General features: G+C 33.7%; 1 protein-coding gene and 1 long non-coding RNA gene across 3 annotated transcripts; one reads left to right on the forward strand and one right to left on the reverse strand.

Annotated features, from left to right (window-relative positions):
* The first annotated feature begins 306 nt into the window (after nucleotides 1-306).
* On the forward strand, nucleotides 307-2,062 carry LOC136026637 (uncharacterized). Its single transcript, XR_010617358.1, has 2 exons — nucleotides 307-639; nucleotides 1,744-2,062. It is a non-coding gene; the product is annotated as an uncharacterized LOC136026637 (long non-coding RNA).
* Nucleotides 1,481-20,748, reverse strand: LOC136026635 (GTP-binding protein 1-like). Of its 2 annotated transcripts, none has more exons than XM_065703367.1 (4): nucleotides 20,664-20,748; nucleotides 7,155-7,394; nucleotides 5,728-5,872; nucleotides 1,481-2,386 (listed from the first exon to the last, which is right to left on the reverse strand). In XM_065703367.1, the coding sequence occupies exons 2-4, from the start codon at nucleotides 7,250-7,252 to the stop codon at nucleotides 2,273-2,275; spliced, it is 357 nt and encodes a 118-aa protein (XP_065559439.1). In that variant the 5' UTR covers nucleotides 7,253-7,394; nucleotides 20,664-20,748; the 3' UTR covers nucleotides 1,481-2,272. The 2 variants fall into 2 exon arrangements, with proteins under 2 accessions (XP_065559439.1, XP_065559438.1); XM_065703366.1 differs by having other exon boundaries at nucleotides 20,646-20,702.
* Nucleotides 20,749-24,608: the final 3,860 nt, after the last annotated feature.

Consider the following 24,608-nt stretch of genomic DNA (forward strand, 5'->3'; position numbering starts at 1 on the left):
TTATTAATTATTACGGTACATATTTCGGAATGATCGCATAAAAACAAGAGCTATACATGCATTTTGAGCCACAGAGCCCGTCAAAAATCTGAATAACATCTGCATAAAAAACAACTTTTGAACATACTACTAAGAAGGATTGTCTTTACTGTGCGTTTTCCATGAAAAATCAAGAAAAGACAAGTCCCTTTTCAATGAAAAACAGATTCAAAAATTGGCAATGATTGTGAAATTTTGCAATTAATTGTTTAAATTATTCCTTATTTATGATATGTTTATTATGTATTACTTATTATGGGATGTATATATATATATATATATATATATATATATATATATATATATATATATATATATATATATATATATATATATATATATATTGGTCTTTTTCTCGTAGGTTGGAGCGAACATGGGGATCGTTGGTATGACGAAGGAGCACCTTGGGTTGACATTGTCTCTACACATCCCTATTTTTGTTGTCGTGACCAAAATAGATATGGCACCTCCAAACATTTTAAAAGAGACGTTAAGGCTCTTAATGAAAATGTTAAAATCCCCAGGCTGTCGAAAAACCCCTATCTTGATTAAGAATCACGACGATGTCGTCTTCAGTGCTACAAATTTCACAACTGAAACGTAAGTATGTTGTAGATGTATTGTGTAGATCGGTGGTTCCCAACTGAATTCGGGCCAACTCTCTTCTAGGCATTTTTAAAATCCTGATGCTCTCTCTTTTGATATTTAAATTTTATTACTTAAAATTTTACGTATACTCACATAAAGGAAGCTTTAAAGGTCATTTACTTAGTATTTTTTTAGGGGGGAGGGTGTCTTCTTTGCATATTTTATACTAATAAAAAATATTGCTTGAATGCAGCACCTTTTATATAATGCTTAACGTCATTGCAGCACTATCGTGTATTCCTTCGCTCTTTTTTGATTCCTTAGTATCTAGAAATACGTACAATATTATATCAAGTACCATATTTACCTAGATGGTGAATATCGATATAATCTATTGACTGAGCCAATCATAATTGTTCGTAAAACTTGTTGATTGGCTAATTCCAAAACCTTGTCTAGATAGAGAAAAACTGCAAATGAAAAATAAATAATAAGTGGAATAAAATACAATATAGCCTATCTTCCGTATAGAATGATTTCGGTTCGTTTTTAGTTATTGTGTTGTTATTTTCTTTTACTACTTTAAAATATTTTTTCCACAAAATATTCTAGAGCATATTGATTTCCTCAAGTCAATCCCTAAAGTACTACGCTTTCAATTAAAGATTAACTCCGTTAATTTAAATAGATATAGATTGATTGAAAAAACTCGAATTTGAGACTCATTTCGGATTCAGTTGAAATTTAGTATGACTTGAAAAAGAAAATGTTAAATATTATTGAGCTGTATTATATTTTTTATACATATATCTGTATATATATATATATATATATATATATATATATATATATATATATATATATATATATATATATATATATATATATATATATTGTCTTGATGGTAGGTTTATGTGATCAATCCGTATATTTGTTTTCTCTAACAGCTATGAGCTATGCTCTCCGTTTGGGAGTATTATCGTTTTGCTGTTGTGTTTTAATGAGGTGAGGCAATTAATCTCTCTATCTATCTAACGTGTTAGTAAGTGATTCTAACTTTTTTTTTACTATAGACCATTTCTAATTTTCATCTTTCAAATTTCTAATTATTTTCAGACTTTGCCCCATTTTTCAAGTGAGTAACGTCTCAGGAGAGAATCTCGATCTCTTAAGAAGTTTCCTAAATTTATTATCTGCAAGAATGCCAGAATGCAGCATGGATCATGTGAATGATCCAGCCGAGTTTCAAATTGATGATACTTATTCAGTTCCTGTGAGTTGTATTTTTGTTATGTATTCATTATTGTAGCTCAAACCTGGTTCTTGTTACGCCCTTATTGCCCCTGAAACTGCCTCTTATTATTTAATATGCAAATTAACAGTTCTAAAGATTTGCTGTAAATAAAGACATTTGATACAAGAATATCGAAATTTTTTAATAAAATCGATTTTTCGATCGTCATGTCGAATATCACTAAACACTAAGTCATAAGGTTGTAAAATCTCTTAGGCTGATGTAGACACAACTAACCAGTATTCAGTAAATATAGTTGCCACATATAGTGATTTGTCACTGTTTTAGGGAATTTTTTTCTCTTATTTGTTTCTGGTGTTTTATAGTAATCACTTTCTAACTTTTTTCCTATTAGTAATCACTAATAGGGACAAACTGTCCAACTGGATCCGGTCCTAATAGGAGTGTATCGTTGAGTTTAATACATCCACGTAATGCTGTTCCAGAAACAACTGTGCCAACGCCCTAGAATAAAAATAAATATTTCAAAAATATTTTCAAAGATTTTACATACCCTAGGAAGATATTGAATTACACAAAGACTATATTTTTCACATAATTATTTTTATCTAGATATTCGATATAGCTTTTTTTAGTTATCTTTAGCTTTTTAGAAACGAGCACTTTGTAAGTTGCTGATGCCGAGCTTTCATTTTTAATAGAAATGAAATATATAAAGGCATCAGAATAGATTTTTGTAAAAATATAAACTTTAGGAACTTTGACAGTTTGAAAATATAATCCTTTCATGTACAGTTCCGTTAAGTGGTAGGGGAGGGGACAATGCCTCTTTAGATTTTTTCCCCTATTCCTTAATTTGGAAAATACCTGTTTTTTGTAGTTACATTTTCGTTTACATATGCTTTTTTGGGTATTTTCATTGAAAAAAAATCAGAAGAGAGACAAATTTGCCCACCCCCCTGAACATTGAAGAATACATCCCCTTTAAATTCTCGTCAAACGACACCTCTGTTTCAGAACCAATTAGGAACCTCAACAATGATTCAGTCCCCGAAGGTTTGATATTTGTAGTCTCATTACAAAGCAGCATCGAAAGAGAAGACCCAATTTCATGTAGAAGGTTGTAATAGAAATATGGCAACTCCTTCTCTGCAATAAAGGACTGAAGGTACTGCGAGGTACCCTTTGGTACTAGTGTATATAAAGATGTTAAAGGCACTGCAATGATATACTCCAAGGCTAAACTATTTCAGCTTATCAGAACAAGCTGCAAACCTACGAGTTCGTCTTGGCAAAAGTTAGATATGGATACACAGATGTAAAGAGGAAGGTAAGTGGATGAGCAAGCAGAGGACAGTCCTCAACACCTCGTCAAACCATTTTCTACTGTTATCACATTCTTCCACTGAAAGCACGATTTCCACCAAGAAATTGGTATGTTAAAGAGAGAGAAAAGGGTAAAGGATACAGCACAAAATTCCAACCCGGCGGTGCTGACCTTCGTTTCATGGCCCTTCAGCCCGAAAGTGCAATTAGAGGGGGGGGGAGACGGCCATCCTATTCTTTCAAGCACTTTCCCCACATTTCTCCAAGCACTTTAAAGTTGGGTCGACTCTGGCTGCGTCTACATAGCCACGCCACTTATTCCGTCCCAAACCCAATAATAAGTGACACTAGGACTCCAGCCCGTGCCCTTACGGACAACTGATATGACCCCTTTTTGGTTTCTACATTTGTATAGATAGAAGTATAGAAGAGAAGGATATGTTCGATAACTTGTAGTAGTATACCTTGTTATAATCAATTCTGTTTGGTTACCGAAAGATATTAGTTGAAGATTTGAATTTAGTATAGGTTGAAGTTAGCATAAATTGAATTTAGCAAGATTTGAATTTAGGACGACATTGAAGTTAGCATAAATTTAAATGAAAATATTATTGTGCCACTGAGAGAAGAGGAAATAGATTTTTATGAACTTAAAATAAAGGTGGATGGAATATACTAAGGTAATAAGAGAAAAATACGGAGATCAAGAACAAATGTAAATTAAAAGGTAAAATAATAATAAAAAAAAAAATACGATAATGAAAATTAAAGAAAAAGAATTAAGGATTTAAACAACCCCTGAAAAAATCTTTCAAAGTTTTTTTATCGATTCATTTTTCTTTAATTTTTTTACAGCTAATAGGACTAACTTAGTATATTTATGATATTTTTTTTAGTCTATATTGAGTTAAAAAGCCAAGGTGTTAGCATCATTTACAACACAACAGCCTCCCAAATCGTTACTCTTGGCAATTAAAACACTGATGGATCGGTCGCAACTCAGCCAAAAAGTTCTGTTAAGCGAACAACTGAGCAACGTCACTAAATGAATTCCGGCTGGTATTAAAGGTGAAATTTTCTGTTCTATCGAGAAAACTTTGATGAAAAAAACAACCTATGAATACATATTTAAACAAGAACAACAAAACCTCGTGAAAAATCTCAATATAAGTCTATAAGCACTGACAAAAAATAAGATATATTAGTAAATTATAAAACATTACAGTTAAATTTTTGTACTATATTATTTCAGCCATGAATTCTACTGTTTGCTTTTGTTTTGGTTCTATTATATTTATAGGTTGCCTAAACAAGACTATTTTTAAGCAGTATTTTGCATGGCGTGCTGACTCTCACCTTTCAATGAAGTTGAATAGTTGTACTACTTTTATTAGCTTTATTTACTGATTGTATTTCGCTATTTAAGTCATATTTAGTAAGTTGAAAACAGAAAAATGGAGGAAAACATTATAGCTCTGAGCCGTTGATGCAAAATCATTAATGAAATATGATACCAAAATGCTGGCATTTCTAAGCAAGACCTTCTGCAATGGAGTGGGAAGACAAAAAAAAAAAATTGTCACTTCTTGAGAGGGGGTAAAAAGGGAAGCTTTGCATTGATCGCAGTGGTGGAGGAGGAGCGAGCGCAGCTGTGTTAACCTTAGTCGGCCTCACAACTGCGTTGGCCTTAAATCTTTCCCGAAAAGATTTAAAGGAAAACTACACGAGAGGGGGTAAAGAGTGAAGCTTTGAATACATTGGGATGGAGGAGGAACGTGCGTGGCTCTGTTGGTATCAGGTGGCTTGGTTCTGCAGCGAGTTATTAATCGTAGTTATTGAAGTTTTTTTGGGAGCTAAATTGCTATTGTTTCTACATCCAAGTTCAAGACTGTATTTTGTTGATTTTATGAACAGGAAAAATGCATATTTAACTAAAAAATCAAAAAATTGCTTATTGAAATGTTCACTTTTTGGCAGCTAGCCTTATCGGTCTTTTAGAGATATGTTCACTTTGACTGGTCCAACAAGGAACTTTGAACTTTTCGATTCATTTTGAAAAGCATGCCTATAAGGAGTCATTTTAGTTTTCAATATAGATAGGACGGCTTATCAATGTACTCAAAAGCACATGCTTGGCTCAATAATTCGAAATCTGTATTCAGAAAGTGATTACTATAAAACACCAGAAACAAATAAGAGAAAAAAATTCCCTAAAACAGTGAAAAATCACTCTATGTGGCAACTATATTTACTGAATACTGGTTAGTTGTGTCTACATCAGTCTAAGAGATTTTACAACCTTATGACTTAGTGTTTAGTGATATTCGACATGACGATCGAAAAATCGATTTTATTAAAAAATTTCGATATTCTTGTATCAAATGTCTTTATTTACAGCAAATCTTTAGAACTGTTAATTTGCATATTAAATAATAAGAGGCAGTTTCAGGGGCAATAAGGGCGTAACAAGAACCAGGTTTGAGCTACAATAATGAATACATAACAAAAATACAACTCACAGGAACTGAATAAGTATCATCAATTTGAAACTCGGCTGGATCATTCACATGAGCTGGCATTCTTGCAGATAATAAATTTAGGAAACTTCTTAAGAGATCGAGATTCTCTCCTGAGACGTTACTCACTTGAAAAACGGGGCAAAGTCTGAAAATAATTAGAAATTTGAAAGATGAAAATTAGAAATGGTCTATAAGAAAAAAAAAAAAAAAGTTAGAATCACTTACTAACACGTTAGATAGAGAGAGATTAATTGCCTCACCTCATTAAAACACAACAGCAAAACGATAATACTCCCAAACGGAGAGCATAGCTCATAGCTGTTAGAGAAAATAAATATACGGATTGATCACATAAACCTACCATCAAGACAACAAACAGGAAATAAAAAAAAGCAGATAAAAAAAATAGAAAATAAAAGGCCAGACAAAAAGAGAAAACAAGTAATGCCAGGTAAACAGCGTAGAGGGGATGACCCCAACATGGTCAAATAAAACAAAAAACGACTACGTTAAGGGCGTATGCTCCATCACCAAAGCTCGATATATAATTTATACGCTATATTTATATATATATATATATATATATATATATATATATATATATATATATATATATATATATATAGATATATGTATAACAAAATATATAATACAGCTCAATAATATTTAACATTTTCTTTTTCAAGTTATACTAAATTTCAACTGAATCCGAAATAAGTCTCAAATTCGAGTTTTTTCAATCAATCTATATTTATTTAAATTAACGGAGTTAATCTTTAATTGAAAGCGTAGTACTTTAGGGATTGACCTGAGGAAATCAATATGCTCTAGAATATTTTGTTGAAAAAATATTTTAAAGTAGTAAAAGAAAATAACAACACAATAACTAAAAACGAACCGAAATCATTCTATACGGAAGATAGGCTATATTGTATTTTATTCCACTTATTATTTATTTTTCATTTGCAGTTTTTCTCTATCTAGACAAGGTTTTGGAATTAGCCAATCAACAAGTTTTACGAACAATTATGATTGGCTCAGTCAATAGATTATGTCGATATTCACCATCTAGGTAAATATGGTACTTCATATAATATTGTACGTATTTCTAGATACTAAGGAATCAAAAAAGAGCGAAGGAATACACGATAGTGCTGCAATGACGTTAAGCATTATATAAAAGGTGCTGCATTCAAGCAATATTTTTTATTAGTATAAAATATGCAAAGAAGACACCCTCCCCCCTAAAAAAATACTAAGTAAATGACCTTTAAAGCTTCCTTTATGTGAGTATACGTAAAATTTTAAGTAATAAAATTTAAATATCAAAAGAGAGAGCATCAGGATTTTAAAAATGCCTAGAAGAGAGTTGGCCCGAATTCAGTTGGGAACCACCGATCTACACAATACATCTACAACATACTTACGTTTCAGTTGTGAAATTTGTAGCACTGAAGACGACATCGTCGTGATTCTTAATCAAGATAGGGGTTTTTCGACAGCCTGGGGATTTTAACATTTTCATTAAGAGCCTTAACGTCTCTTTTAAAATGTTTTGGAGGTGCCATATCTATTTTGGTCACGACAACAAAAATAGGGATGTGTAGAGACAATGTCAACCCAAGGTGCTCCTTCGTCATACCAACGATCCCCATGTTCGCTCCAACCTACGAGAAGAAGACCAATATATATATATATATATATATATATATATATATATATATATATATATATATATATATATATATATATATATATATATATATATATATATATATATATATATATATATATATATATATATATATATATATATATATATATATATATATATATATATATATATAACATCCCATAATAAGTAATACATAATAAACATATCATATATAAGGAATAATTTAATATAATATAGCATAAATAAGTAGATTGAAAAATCTTGTGCGCTGTGTATGGAATCGAGAATATTTATATTTCTCTAGAAAGTTAAGAGAGCTCCGAGAGAACGATTAAAAAAATAAACATCAAGCTAAATAGAAAAAAAAAATGGGAAAGTTTGAAAACATTATAGCAAAATGACGATATGCAATCATATAATAAACTGCGGTTAGTCAAAACTATTAACGAGAAAATTGTGTGCCATATAGCGATTTTTTTTAGCATTAAATTGGTATAATAAAAAACTATACCAGTCAAAATACCAGCCAATTCCATCCCTTTCTTATGAAGAGCAATTACTGCTAGCAGAACCCTTGATTCTGGCATGCTTTGCCACATTTTGTTCAAGGCCTCAGAAGATGATATATCTTAAGTCAATGTACAAGCTCATGGCTATCACAGCCGTTCCCCTAAATAATCCATCTTAAGAAAAGTAAGCTTCAGCGTGCCAAAACCCGCTGTTCAATAGTACTATCGAAAGGAGTACTAAAGCCACCTTCTCAATAAAGCCGACTTTGTAAGAATTTCTTTGTATAAAAGAACTATTTTCAGTAATTAATCACGTCATATAAGGGAAACTTTCACCATATATGGTATTATTTATAGTGCCCAGCTTGCTTTTATAAAATTCTACAATTGACAAAATTTTCGTTGGAATAATTTTTCACAACAAGATGTCATTGTTGATATTTTACAAGTTTACTTCTCCATTTCTATGGTACAAAAGTGCTATGTATCCAACAGGGTTATGTAATGTAGGTGATGGCTAAGTGATCGGTAATTTATTTTCTAGTCAAGTGTATCAGAAGTGTATCACAACAGTGGAAACAGGCTCTAGTGTTAAAGTAAAAAAAACTACCAGCGCTATCTAACATTTAACGACTTGGTTTTGACCAAAAACTGTCGCATACTTGTCTTTTCATGTAGTTCCAAATGGAGAACGGTGTAAAGAAAACACAATTCTTTCTAAAATACGCCAACTCGTCTACTTAATCTACTAAGGTTTCCCAAAATTAAATTAGATCGACTCCGCGCAGACTAGGTTTTGACTTAAAATGATTCTTGAAGAAAAAAAAATGCTGATTAATCATCACTTGCAGAAAAATAAACTTTAATCATATTAAGTCTTATCTAACATCCAATTTGCTCTGAAACTTCCTACCTTTTAATTAAGTAACCAGACGCTACATTATAACTGGCGCCGGCAATTTCTGGTCGCTATTTCCCCTGTTAAATCACCAAGGATCCAACTCTTATAAGTGTCGTATTCTTTCGGTTCAACACTTAAGTTGACCTAGGTCTATCACAAGGGCCATCTAACAGTTGGCAATTTTTTCGTTCTTTTTGCTCACCCTAAACTGCTGCAAGGTTGTCTTTCCGGGTATTTCAAACTGTATGGGAGGGTAAACAAAGAAAATTTCTGTCACCATTAGGCCTACAACCTTCAAGTCAACTAAACTATTTTAAGAAGTACGAAAATAAAAAGAACACGGAACCCAGTACCCAAAATCCTAAGCTTCCTTGTATTTTTGGGCACTTGTTATCCAAATTGTCAAATAATATTTGCTCTTATTATCCACCCCTCCCAATTTCTTTCATTCCCCCACCCCCACTTTTTTTTATTGATCCATAGCAGCTTTTGATTCCTATCTTCACATGTTAAATAACCGGAGATCGAAATCTGAAAGTCATTCACTTTGTTTCTAGCATTTGAGCCGTTTAACATGAGTATGCTGGGTAGGTTTGATTGTATTTGATTAGCCTCACCTGTCACATCAAGCTTCGCTACATTTTCTGGCAGACAAAAAGCTGAACAGCGCTTGCTTTATTAGTACATCCACACCCCTCTATTTTTCTTCTTTTTTCTATATACTACACTTTGATTTATTTTTTTTTCAGATTATAAATTAATATTATTAATTACAAATACACACACATATATATATATATTGTAGGTTTGATTGTATTTGATTAGCTTCACCTGTCACATCAAGCTTCGCTACATTTTCTGGCAGACAAAAAGCTGAACAGCGCTTGCTTTATTAGTACATCCACACCCCTCTATTTTTCTTCTTTTTTCTATATACTACACTTTGATTTATTTTTTTTTTCAGATTATAAATTAATATTATTAATTACAAATACACACACATATATATATATATTATGTCTGGGTGTCCCAGTGTGTAATTTCTCTTTGAGGTTCCCGGTCGTCACTTATATTGACCCGGTCGTCAGACAAAAAGCTGAACAGCGCTTGCTTTATTAGTACATCCACACCCCTCTATTTTTCTTCTTTTTTCTATATACTACACTTTGATTTTTTTTTTTTCAGATTATAAATTAATATTATTAATTACAAATACACACACATATATACTTGGCTGGGTAGAGAATTTAAAGTGGCAAAACCCTATAGGCCAGTGTATTCTCCTGATGAGCCCTTGTGTTGGGTTGTTGCCTATGAATTATTTGTCTTTATTATTTTTTCTATTGTTTGGTAAATGACGACTTATACTTATTGACGACATGACTGCCTGTCCATGGATTATTCTTTATGGTTGATTGTGTTTGGCTATGCTGTTTGACCTATGTGATTGTATGGATGAGTAGGGTTAAGGCCTCATTTAAGTGCTGGTCTATATTAATCACTAATTTAGGAAAACAGTCTTCCTTTTCTCCTTCTGTCTGTTTTTTTTTTTTTTATGTGTTTGTGCTGTTGCATTGGTGATTTCTCTTTTCATGATATATATATATATATATACAAATATATATATATATATATATATATATATATATATATATATATATATATATATATATATATATATATATATATATATAAATAATATAAATAATACTCGTATATATTCATAACAAATATGAAAATATAAGTCAATAAACAATTGATAAATTGATTGTTCACTTTGTTAAACTTGAATTCTTATTTAATCGAATACAGCCTTTTGTAAATATCTGTGGATATATTTTGCGATCTAAACACATGTTTGGTGACAGTGTTGCAAGTTACTCGCTCAAGAAAATCGGAAACAAGTCCAAAGGTTAAGACCTTGAATATCTTAGTAGAATTGAGACTCTGGATAGACCCATAATCTGCTATCAAGCATCACTCTTCCATACTAAATTTGTATAATATCAAAACCGAGTATATAAGCCGGAAAAAAATTTAAAGTAAATCATCAGTCAATAATAGCGTTTTATTTCCCTTGACTTATCACTTAAAACAAAAGTAGTTTATTCAAAAATTAATTTTTCAATTAAACTTTGTTATTGAACTATTTTTCAAAAACTAAACTTATTCACACAAAGACATAAACTTTTTTTTTGACATGCACTAAAATTCCCCCAATAAATAGCATATTTTGTTGTCTCAAACGGATTTTGTTGTCAATAAAACGCATCCAAATAATCAAAAAAAAGGGATTTTTCTCTAATTTCTAACTGATTTTTTTTTTATTTGATGTGATTTCGTCTCGTTTATGACCTGACGATTTGTCACAAAATTACACATAATAAGATGTTTAATTATCCATGATTCCTTATATATATATATATATATATATATATATATATATATATATATATATATATATATATATATATATATATATATATATATATATATATATATATATATATATATATATATATATATATATATATATATATATATATATATATATATATATATATATATATATATATATATATATATATATATATATATATATATAAGGAATCATGGATAATTAAACATCTTATTATGTGTAATTTTGTGACAAATCGTCAGGTCATAAACGAGACGAAATCACATCAAATAAAAAAAAATCAGTTAGAAATTAGAGAAAAATCCCTTTTTTTTGATTATTTGGATGCGTTTTATTGACAACAAATATATATATATATATATATATATATATATATATATATATATATATATATATATATATATATATATATATATATATATATATATATATATATAAATATATATATATATATATATATATATATATATATATATATATATATATATATATATATATATATATATCTTCTATATATATAAAAATAAGTTGTCTGTCTGTGGATCTGTGGATCAGGTGACGTCATGTTTCTGTGTCGGCTGACGTCATGAAATTAGTTGTCGTCATTTTTGCTTTGACGATGCTTAGTATATTCTAAAACACATTAATTTGGTTAATAATATACCATTTAAAACACCAAAATGAACATGCTGGAGTAGTCACTCCATGAGAGAGGGTGTCAGAACAGAGAATGAAGGTCCCAGGTTCAAATCCTGGTTAGGCTAAAAAAGGTAAAAAACTAAAAACTAAAAACTTAAAAAAAAAACTGAAAAACTAAAAAAAAGGCAAAAACTACAAAAAAAAACTAAAACTAATAAAAAAAATAAAAAAAGCTAAAAAACTAAAAAAACTAAAAAACTAAAAAACTAAAAACTAAAAAAAAAACTTAAAAAAAAGAAAAAAACTGAAAAATAGAAGAGAAAAAGAAAACTAATAAAATTAAGACCGAGACACCGGGATACAAATGACGACCGGGACACAGGGAATATAAATGACGCCGGGACACAGGGACACAACTACAACGGGGACGCCGGGGGGCACAGGGGGATATAAATGACGACCGGGACACCGGGACACAAGGAATATAAATGATGCCCGGGACACTCAAAGAGAAATCACAGACTGGGACACCAGGACACAAATGACGACCGGGACACAGGGAATATAAATGACGACCGGGACACAGGGACATAACTACAAAGGGGACGCCGGGGTGCACAGGGGGATATATAAATGACGATGGCGACTCAGGGAATGGTCGATTAGCAATCACCATCAACAAAGCTCAAGGGCAATCATTAGAATCATGAGGTATAGATCTGAATACGGATTGTTTTCCCATGGACCATTATATGTTGCATGTTCAAGAGTCGGTAAACCTGACAATCTATTTATATGCACAGACAATGGGACAGCAAAGAATGTTGTATATTCGCAAGTTTTACGTAGTTAAAAACATATATATATATATATATATATATATGTATATATATATATATATATATATATATATATATATATATATATATATATATATATATATATATATATATATATATATATATCTATATTCACAGGTGGGACATAGGGACACAACTACAATGGTGCGTAACTAATATGGCGCGTAACGATTTACGCGCGCGGGGGGCTAGGGGGGGGGCGCGAAGCGCCCCCACCAACTAGGTGTTGGGGTGGCGCGAAGCGCCACCCCAACAGCTAGTAAAAACTGGAAAAAAACTCTGGAAAAAAACGTCACCTGAAAAAACTGGATCAGGTGACGTCAAAACTGAAAAAACTAAAAAAAGGCAAAAACTACAAAAAAAAACTAAAAACTAATAAAAAAAACAAAAAAGCTAAAAAACTAAAAAAACTAAAAAAAGGCAAAAACTACAAAAAAAACTAAAAACTAATAAAAAAGCTAAAAAACTAAAAAAAGGCAAAAACTACAAAAAAAGCTAAAAACTAATAAAAAAAATAAAAAAGCTAAAAAACTAAAAAAAATAAAAAAACTAAAAAAAAGGTAAAAAACTAAAAAAACTAAAAACTAAAAAAAACTAAAAAAAAAGGAAAAAACTGAAAAATAAGCTAAAATAAAGGTAAAAACCAATAAAAAACTAAAAAAAAAACTGAAAAAACTAAAAAAAGGCAAAAACTACAAAAAAAAACTAAAAACTAAGAAAAAAAGTAAAAAAGCTAAAAAACTAAAAAAACTAAAAAAAACTAAAAAAAGGTAAAAAACTAAAAAAAATTAAAAAAAACTAAAAAAAAGGAAAAAACTGAAAAATAAGCTAAAATAAAGGTAAAAACCAATAAAAAACTAAAAAGAAAAAAAGGAAAAAACTAAAAAAAATTTTCATCTAAAAAACTAAAAAAAAACTAAAAAAGGTAAAAACTAAAAGAACTAAAAAAGAAAAAAATAAATGACGACACTCAAAGAGAAAGCGACCAGGACAAAAGGAATGTTCGATTAGTAATCAACAAAGCACCGGGACACAGGGAGTATAAATGACGACCAGGACATAAGTAAAAAAAAAAACTAACAAAACTAAAAAGAAGGTAAAAACTACAAAAAAACTAAAAAGAAAAAAAAACTAAAAACTAATAAAAAAACTAAAAAATCTAAAAATCTAAATAAACTAAAAAAGAAAAAAAAAAGGAAAAAAATAAAGGAGAAAAACAAAACTAAAAAACGAATGTATATACAGACCGGGACACCGGGATACAAATGACGACCGGGACACAGGGAATATAAATGACGACCGGGACACAGGGACACAACTACAACGGGGACACCGGGGGAAACAGGGGGATATAAATGACGACCGGGACACCGGGACAGGGAATGGTCGATTAGCAATCACCATCAACAAAGCTCAAGGGCAATCATTAGAATCATGAGGTATAGATCTGAATACAGATTGTTTTCCCATGGACCATTATATGTTGCATGTTCAAGAGTCGGTAAACCTGACAATCTATTTATATGCAAAGACAATGGGACAGCAAAGAATGTTGTATATTCGCAAGTTTTACGTAGTTAAAACCATATATATATATATATATATATATATATATATATATATATATATATATATATATATATATATCTATCTATATTCACAGGTGGGACATAGGGACACAACTACAATGGCGCGTAACTATTATGGCGCGTAACGACTTACGCGCGCGGGGGGGCTTGGGGGGGGGCACGAAGCACCCCCACCAACTAGGTGTTGGGGTGGCGCGAAGCGCCACCCCAACAGCTAGTAGATATATATATCTTCTATATATATATAAAAATAAGTTGTCTGTCTGTCTGTGGATCAGGTGACGTCATGTTTCTGTGTCGGCTGACGTCATGAAATTAGTTGTCGTCATTTTTGCTTTGACGGTGACGTCATTCAAGATATTTAAGACATATGTTCACGTAGAAATCTATTAATGTTTAAGTTTACAATGACTGATGAACTTACCATGGCAAAAGCCGATGAAGATGCTCAAAGAGTCTATGCCAAAAAACTTGCTGCTGATAGAGAAAGTCAGAAAAGAAAGCGTGCCGAGGAACTACCAGAGCAACGCGAAAGCAGACCTGCTGCTAAAAGAGAAAGTGAAAAAAGAAGGCGTGCCGAGGAATCAAAAGAACAGCAAGGAAACAGGCTTGAGGCTGATAGAGAAAGAAAGAACAGAAAGCATGCCGAGGAATCAAAAGAACAGCAAGGAAACAGGCTTGAGGCTGATAGAGAAAGAAAGAACAGAAAGCGTGCCGAGGAACTACCAGAGCAACGCGGAAGCAGGCTTGCTGCTGATAGAGAAAGTAAGAAAAGAAAGCGTGCAGAGGAATCAAAAGAACAGCAAGGAAACAGGCTTGAGGCTGATAGAGAAAGAAAGAACAGAAAGCGTGCCGAGGAATCAAAAGAACAGCAAGGAAACAGGCTTGAGGCTGATAGAGAAAGAAAGAACAGAAAGCGTGCCGAGGAACTACCAGAGCAACGCGGAAGCAGACTTGCTGCTCAAAGTAAAAGGGCAAATTTATCATAGAGCAGGGTCCCTTCTACCATTCTCAGGCAAGAATCATAAATTTTTACAATTGTACTTCATCAGTGATAGAAATTCTGAATTGAATGCATGTTGCGAAATTTCTCCCAACGTTGAAAGGACAATCGTTTCCCAATTGCAACATCTTTTCCACGAAAATAATAATTTAGTGCGTCTGTTCAAAACAGCCATCAATTTGATGCCTACTGATACGCATAAAATTGTTATTTCCGCTGACAAAACGCCTCCTGGCCAACATGTGCGTAGATACAATGCTCCAACTATCAACGAAGTGGCAATCGTTATGGTCGGTGATCAGTTTTTACCTCGAGATATTATTCTTCATAAGCGAAATGCTCAGTTGTTAAGAATTGCTGAAACTCATCGATGCTATGATGCCCTACAATATCCTATCATTTTTTGGGATGGAGCCGACGGCTATCACTTTAATATTAAATTGATGAATCCAGCCACTAACAAAGAAATGAATAAGAAATGCAGTGCAATGCATTATTATTCCTATAGACTAATGATTCGGCAGGATGAAGAAAATTATATTTTAAAATGCCGTGAATTGTTTCACCAATTTGTTGTTGATATGTATGCTAAAATTGAATCAGAACGTTTGCTATATATCCGCCTGAATCAGACCAAGCTCTGCTCTGAACAATACATTCATTTGCAAGATGCAGTTATAAATGACAGTAATACCACAAACGTTGGAAGATTAACAATTTTACCTTTGTCATATGCTGGCAGTCCCCATCATATGCATGAATATGCTCAAGATGCTATTGCGTATGTTCGTCTCTATGGTCGTCCAGATTTATTTATTACATTTACATGTAATCAATCTTGGGACGAGATACTGCAGCTTTTACTTCAAGGACAATCGGCGGTTCATAGGCATGACATTATGGCCCGTGTCTTCCAGCAAAAGTTGAAATCACTGATAAACTACATTGTAAAACTTGAAGTGTTTGGGTCAGTGCGATGCTGGATGTACTCAGTGGAATGGCAAAAACGAGGTTTGCCACACGCACATATACTAATCTGGCTACATAAAAAAATTACTTTGAACAAAATTGATGATGTGATTTCCGCTGAAATACCTGATAAAAATGTCGATAAGGGGTTATTATTATTATTGTAAAAAATATGATACATGGACCTTGCAGTGCACTGAACGAAAATTCACCATGCATGGCCAAAGGAAGGTGCACAAAGCAATATCCTCGACTTTTAGTATCAAACACAATTACTGGCAATGATGGTTACCCACAATATAGAAGAAGATCTACTGAAGATGGCGGTAAAACAGCAATAATAAAGAAGCGTAACAGTACCACCATCGAAGTAGATAACCAGTGGGTTGTTCCATATTCCCCATTATTATCAAAAACATTTAATGCACACATAAACGTTGAATACTGTAACTCCGTAAAGGCAATCAAATACATATGTAAATACGTCAACAAAGGCAGTGACATGGCAGTTTTTGGCTTGCAGCCCAAAATCAAAGATTTTGATGAAATTGTAGAATATCAGGCTGGAAGATACATAAGCAGTAATGAAGCTGTTTGGCGAATTCTTTCATTTCCGATACATGAATGTAGTCCAGCTGTTGTTCACTTAGCAGTACATTTACAGAATGGTCAACGTGTTTATTTCACGGAAACCAACGTGCAACAAAGAGTCCTGAATCCACCAGATACAACATTAACAGCTTTTTTTTCGCTTTGCAAAAATGATTCTTTTGCAAAAAAACTGCTGTATACTGAAGTGCCTTTGTATTACACGTGGAATACTAAAAATAAAGTATTTGAACGTTGAAAACAGGGTAAGTCAGTCGACGGCCAACCTACCATCTTCAAAGATACCACGATAGGAAGACTCTACACCGTTCACCCCAATCAACATGAATGCTCCTTTCTACGCCTGCTTTTGGTGAATGTACCCGGTCCGACATCCTTTGAGTATTTGAGGACTGTAAATGGTACTATACATGACACTTACCGTAGTGCATGCCAAGCTCTGAATTTATTGGAGAATGACCAACACTGGGATAACTGCATCAATGACGTGTGCAAAACGTCAACCCCAAGTCAAATTCGTGCATTGTTTGGCATCATTTTAACAACTTGCTCTCCATCAGCTCCTACAGAGTTATGGGAAAAATATAAGTAAAAAATGTCCGAAGATATACTCCATTGAAAACAGTTAGAGACGTCAGATATGACTTTTGATTTTACATCAGAAATTTATAACTACACTTTAGTTGTTATAGAAGATTTGTGCATAAGTATGGCAAACAAACCTCTTCAGGATTTGGGAATGCCTTCATCTAACCATATTGCTGCTGTTTTGACATGTGTAGAATTGGATCGTGAACAAAGTTACAGTACAAGTGATCTATTGTCATATGTACAAAATAACATTTCCAAGTTAACGTCAGAACAAAAAGACATTTATGATACGATAATGCATTGTGTTGATAACAACGTTGGAGAAATTTTCTTTTTGGATGCGCCAGGAGGTACTGGTAAAACGATTGTGATAAAACTGATTCTGGCATAAATTTGATCAAAAAATGATATAGCGTTGGCAATTGCGTCGTCCAGAATAGCTGCAACATTGCTGCCTGGTGGAAGAACTGCTCATTCCGCTTTGAAATTGCCTCTGAACATGCATTCTACAGAAACTCCCACGTGCAATATTTCCAAATCATCTGGGATGGGTAAAGTATTGCAGCAATGCAAACTTATTATTTGGGATGAGTGCACAATGGCACACAAAAAATCGCTCGAGGCTCTGGATCAATGCTTGAAAGATTTGCGAGGGAAGTCAAAACCCTTTGGCAGCACATTAATATTGCTTGCGGGAGATTTCAGGCAAACATTACCTATAATACCTAGATCAACTCCTGCAGACGAAATGAATGCTTTCCTGAAAAATTCTAATTTATGGGCACACGTAAAAACATTAAAATTAACTACAAATATGCGTGTCCGATTGCAAAACAATGACTCTGGTCAAACATTTTCAGATCAATTGCTGGCAATGGGAAACGGAAAGCTCCCAGTAGACTCAATTTCAGGATATATACAACTACCTTCTGATTTCTGTAATTTAGTGACATCCAAAAATGAATTGATTGAAAAAGTATTTCCGAATATTCTAAAAAATTATAAAAATAATAAATGGCTAAGTGAAAGAGCAATTCTCGCACCCAAAAATATAGATGTCCACAAAATCAACAATATTGTTTTGACCAAGATTCGAGACCAGGCAGTCCTTTACAAGTCAGTCGACACAGTTTTGGAACCAAATGAAGCGGTTAATTATCCATCTGAATTTTTAAATTCCATAGATCTTTCAGGGTTTCCACCACACGTGCTACAACTAAAAATAGGCATACCAATAATACTTTTAAGAAATATAAACCCACCAAAGCTTTGCAATGGCACTCGACTTGCTGTAAAAAAAACAATGGAAAACCTAATAGAGGCCACAATCTTGACAGGGCCTTTTGAGGGTGAGGCTGTTCTTATTCCTTGCATTCCCATGATTCCAACGGATCTGCCTTTTCAATTTAAAAGATTGCAATTCCCAATTCAATTAGCATTTGCAATCACCATTAACAAAGCTCAAGGTCAATCATTAGAAAAATGTGGTATAGATCTTAATACTGATTGTTTTTCCCATGGACAATTGTACGTTCCATGTTCGAGGGTTGGTAAACCTGACAATCTATTTATATGCAGTGACAATTGGACAGCGAAGAATGTTGTATATTTGCAAGTTTATCAGCAGAAAGTAAATAATTAAAAACAAATACAAAAAAAAACAGAAGAGTAAATTTGAGATGAAGCTCAAATTTAGCATGAATGCAAGACATATGTAAGTGCAGTAAAATTGCACTGAAAGTCATCTCTTATATTTTCAAGATATTAATTCAGAGAGTAATTCAAGAATAGAAGATTACCTATTAACTCATTAAAAAAGGATTTAAATGGCATTTGTAACTTTGTTAAAGAACACAATTAAAGACTAGCAGCACATCAGATAATTAAAAGTACTTGTAAGTTTAGAAACAATAAAACTTGCACATAATGGTGCAACTGCATGTTTAAAACAAAACTGACTCTGCCAACTGCAGGAGAAAGAAGGTAAATGTTCAGTTCCATCACAAGTGTCTAAACAGTTCCAGTGTCTAAACTGGAAACAATGCTGCAAAGCAGCATAGTTTCTATACTATAATACTTAGAAATGCTAATTATAGGAGCATATCCATTTCTGGTTGACCCTTCTCCTCTATGAGGTAAACTAAAAAAACATGTAAAGTGGGCTTGTTTGTATGTAACATTACCTATGAAGCAGAGCATATTAGTCCTTGAGCCCTGCAGACAGTGGGGAGAGGTCTGTATTCCAAATTTATTTAATAAACCTTGTCTGAGTGTTCTTTTTTATTACTCTTTATTGAACAAATATAGAATATAGACCTTGCCCTGCTGCCTGCAGGGCTCATAGATGAATATGCTATGCTCTATAGGTGATGTTAAATGTAAGCAAGCCCACTTTATTCATTATAGCCTAGTCTTGTTGGAGAGGGATTTTAGAAAGGGATGCACTTTTCTAATAATGACACAGAAACAATGTGATCATCAAAATCCCATTATATGCAGTAATAAACACTTTAGAGCACTTGGGAGGAAACTAGACATTTATCCAAATATCAAAGCTGACAGAAGAAACATGGTAGGCTAGATGGAAAAATTGTTTTGAATTTATTACCTACTTTGAGTATGACAAATCTATGCTTGCAAATTATGTAGCCTGACTTTAATAAATTGAATTTAACAATAAAATACTAAGCTTGAAACCAATGTTTTTGCCCTTTTTCTACCAAAAACCAAATTTTAAGGGTCCAAAATAGACTCAAAATTGAATTTGAAAGAAAATAATTATTATATTCATGAAGCTTGCATCTAGTGTTATGTACATTTTATTTGAAGGTTAATAACATGAACTGCTATGTGTTTAGCCTAGGCCAAAGGTTCTCCCCATACACAATGTGTTATACACAACAATACTAGACATTATACAATAAGAATTCTTTTCTTAACATATTTCCCTATATGAAGGGGCTTCCATAGACCTATACTTAAGGGTTTCCTAATAAACCTGTTTGCCAGCACCTGCACAAACATCTCATAAAGTTAGTGTTAATTGTGAAAAACTTTTGATAAAATTTTAGCAGTAATTTTTTTAAACCATGTAGAAAATTTAAACATATCAAAATAAGGCAAGCTAAGGTCTAGAACCTAATATAAGTTAAACCTTTCAACAACTGTCTACCTTTGCTGTAATTTTACACAAGACAAAAATGAAGCCCGTAATCTAGAATTCTTCATAAAATTAATGAAAATGATGATCCTTTTTATAAATGCGTTTCTCTGGATAAATTCCTTCTTAGGAATTTAGACTGCTACCTGGCATCCAATTCTCCGATAAACGCTAAATATAGATGCTAACTAATATCATCAAACGCACCTTGGTAGCAAAAATTTGAAATATTTAGCAATGTGCTTTTTTTTATCAACTCGGACAAATACCAAATTTTAAAAGATATTAAACGTGCTTTTTATAAAGGAAGGTGAACAACTGGGGAGCGAAGTTTAAAGATATAGAACGTGTTTGAAATATCAGCAGTAGATAGTTCGCATCTAGCATTCATTCAGTGCAGTCGCATTTCGCTAGCTCTGATAATTTGTGACGTGTGATTTGACCAGTCAACAACTAATTGAATTTAAGCCGGATTAACTCTGTACCTGTTTGGAATAAATAACGAGTGAAATACTTCTGAACTTGTAATTGAAACTTGTTAGATAAATTTATAAACTTGTATATGGTTACGGCTTAAGGATTATTTATGGATTGTGGCTGTGAGTTAGTATTCAGCACTACTATCATCTGAGTCGTGCATTGAAATATTCGGATTACTTGCAAATCACTGGATTACTAGCCCCACTCAAAGATAAGTTATTATTTATTCTCATTGCATTCATTTAGCCAGTGTGGATCATTTCATAATTGTGCTTATTGAGAACTTCTCTGTGGATATACCTCTTTCACTTAATTGTTTTTGGACTGATGCCGAGCCGTGAGTGAAATTTGCTTATCATGGACAATTGGAATACCAGTACGCTTTATTATTGCCCAGTTTTGAATTTTGCTCAGCACAATCTCAATGGGGGGTTGGACCATCAGTCTATTGTGAAATACGCTAGTGATTTTTTCCCGTATGAAGATGTTCTTGGAGCTAAGAAACTTTTATATATCAATTGCTTCCCAGATGAGCCTATACCTCGTCGTTCGGGATCCAGTGCTAAGAATAGTTCATTGTCGGACATTATCGCTACTCTTTCTCGCTGCTCTGCAGAAAATATTGATATTCCAGAGTTTGTGATCAAATCCCCCTCTGAAGTCCCTAGCATTCCGGCGTCAGCTTATTCAATCCTTACCACCAAAGTCAACCAGTGCCTTGATCAGTTAAAATCGCTTGCTCACCTCAATAGTCCAACAACGTCTATTAATAGTTCTTTGGTCTCAGATAGTAAGGGTACCAATCACAAACCCTCGTACGCCGTTGTTCTTAAATATCCGCCTCCAGAACTAAGAGACCCCGTTTCTCGCAAGAAAAAGCTTGATTCTTTCGCCGGACATGACGGTATTGTGTCGGTAAAGTCCGATCCGGTAAGGAAAAGATGGGTTGTTGTTACGCGGGATAAAGCTTCTGCCAATTCTCTTGCCGCATCTGCTGTTGCGAGCTATCCAAATATTCTTGCTAAAGTGATTGATCGCAAACCTCTTGGAGTAATTAGGGGACTTCCCGATAGTGTTTCTAGCAGTATACTCATCTCCGTTATTCCTGGTCTTGTTGAGGCCAGCCAGATCGGCTCTTCTCATACATTCCGTTTAGAGTTCCTTGATTCCGCTGCACTAAAATCTGCCATCGCTACAGGTCTGCGCTTGGGTTACAAGTCTTTTAAAATATCGGAATACAAAGAATTGCCCAGGCGGTGTCTTAGATGCCAAAGTATCCATCATTCGTTAGCTCACTGCCCATGTGCCCCGAATGAGATGAAGTGCTCTAAATGTTCCGGATGCCATTCCAATACTAAAGACAATCCTTGCTTAGAGGCTCCGAAATGTGCCAACTGCGGCGAAGCTCATGTTTCCTATAGTATGAATTGCCCAGTGATAAAACGCGCTCTGAACTCTGCTCCAAAATGAACCAAGCCACTATTTTAAGTTTTGCTTCTCTTAATATTAACGGCACAAAAGACAAAGACTTGTTCATTAATGAATAATTAGTCCATGACATAGTGTTCTTGCAAGAACATCTTTTGACCAAATCAAACGTTTCTAGCCTGAAGCGATCTTCTGTCCACCATTTCTTTTCGCAAGAGGCCAAGAAAACTAGAGGCCGCCCTTCCGGTGGCCTAGCAATTTTTTTCCGTTCCCCATCAAAGCCCTCTGTGATTCATTGTGATGATAACATCTTAGTGATTCAATGTGACAGTACCGCCTTTATAAACGTTTACTTACCTTGCGATCGACGTTCTGTAGCATCGTTCACATCTTTCGCTAAATGTTGCTCCAGTTTAAAGTCTCTACTTGAAAGTCTACGTTTGAAAGACCTAAATTGGGTTTTAGCTGGTGACCTTAACTGTGACATTCTTGGTACCTCCGATAGATCAATCCTCTTGCTAGAATCCCTTCCTAGCATATATCACGTCGCAGTTAAGAGCCTCCCATTCACGTATATTCATAACAGAGGCTGTTCAAAATCGAACCTGCATCAAGTGATCTCTTCCAGTTCCAGCTTAATATCATCGATTGTCAGGGTGGACGAAGATAAGATTGACGACGATCACCTTATTCTTAGCTGTAATTTGTCCTGTGAGCTATCTGGCAAAATACTTTCGGCTCAGCCGAAGTGGCATACGAAGTTGAATTGGGATCGTGCTAATGTCCCACTATACCTTGCTACGCTAACTGCTTTACTCTCAACCATAAAAGTGCCATATCACCTGCTGCAAACGTCAGTTCCCTCGCCTTAAAGTACAGTTGACCTAAATTTCTATTATTGTCAAATCGTCCATTGCCTTAAATCAGCTTCCAAAGCTGCAGTGCCTGTGGATAAAGTTAGGATTGGTACAAGAAAGCCTAATTGGAACGTTGATCCTGAAGTAAAACGTGCTAAGCAAAAAGCCAAATTTTGGCTAGGTATGTGGATATCATGTGACCGACCATCTTCCGGAGCTGTTTTCTCTGTCAAACAAAAGTGTAAATTTGAATATAAGGCCAGTTTGAAGAGGGCACGCTTGAATGCATGGCCAGGCCCCACCGATAAGGCCTCCTGGAATAAGGTTATTAATAGTGAGAAATGTTCCCCATCTACCCTATCTTGTCTCCAGCTAGTTAATTTTGTTGATCATTATAAGCGTGTGTTCAGTGTATTTAATAGTTTTCTTCAGTCTTTTTATTATAAGTTGCTTAAACCACTTTTACCATATCGTCTCCTGCAGGCTCATGTCCAGCCTGTAGCAATATCTGAAATTCGCCGGGCTTTAAGAAAAATTAAGCGTTCAAATAGCCTTGATCTTGACGGCCTTTCTTACCGATTTTTTGCTTATGATTGTCCTGCTCTACTTAACCATCTACAAATATGTTTCCAGTCTTGCTTAGCACAGTCGCTTGTTCCTGATAGTTTCCTTTGTGGCCGTGTAACGTCTATTCAAAAGCGAGGCAAGGACCCCACGTCATGTGTGAATTATCGTCCCATTACAGTATCGTGTTTCTTAAGTAAGTTGCTTGAACATTTCTTACTACCAGAAATTGAGTCGAATTGTGATTTTACGCCTTTTCAATTTGATTTTCGGAAAAGTTTCGGTTGCTCCCATGCACATCATGTTTTAAGCCGACTCATGAAAGATGCCGTAAAAGCTAAAATGTCTTTATACTGTCTTACTGTTGATATTTCTGGAGCTTTCGACAATATTGTACACTCTCAGGCTCTATTTTCCCTTGCGTCTTCAGGTGTTAATCCTTCCGTATTAAGTTTATTGTCTTCTTGGTATTCAAAGTCTAAAATTCAAGTTACCTGGAATGGCCAAATATCTGACCCGGTAAAAATTAATAAGGGAGTTCGGCAAGGTGCCGTATTGTCTCCTAGTATATTTAAATGCGTGCTTGCATCGTGCCTGCGTCCCCTTAGAAGTTCTGTTTTTTACGGTA

The sequence above is a fragment of the Artemia franciscana genome, chromosome 4 (genome assembly GCF_032884065.1).
Source record: "Artemia franciscana chromosome 4, ASM3288406v1, whole genome shotgun sequence".
Lineage (NCBI taxonomy): Eukaryota > Metazoa > Arthropoda > Branchiopoda > Anostraca > Artemiidae > Artemia > Artemia franciscana.

Excerpts from the sequence above, each read along its gene's own strand:
- LOC136026635 (XM_065703367.1), bottom strand. The coding sequence starts at position 7,252 with ATGAAAATGTTAAAATCCCCAGGCTGTCGAAAAACCCCTATCTTGATT. Across the intron at positions 5,873-7,154 it reads ACAAATTTCACAACTGAAAC|ACTTTGCCCCGTTTTTCAAG; the intron begins GTAAGTATGTTG and ends AATTATTTTCAG. Across the intron at positions 2,387-5,727 it reads ATGATACTTATTCAGTTCCT|GGCGTTGGCACAGTTGTTTC; the intron begins GTGAGTTGTATT and ends TTTTTATTCTAG.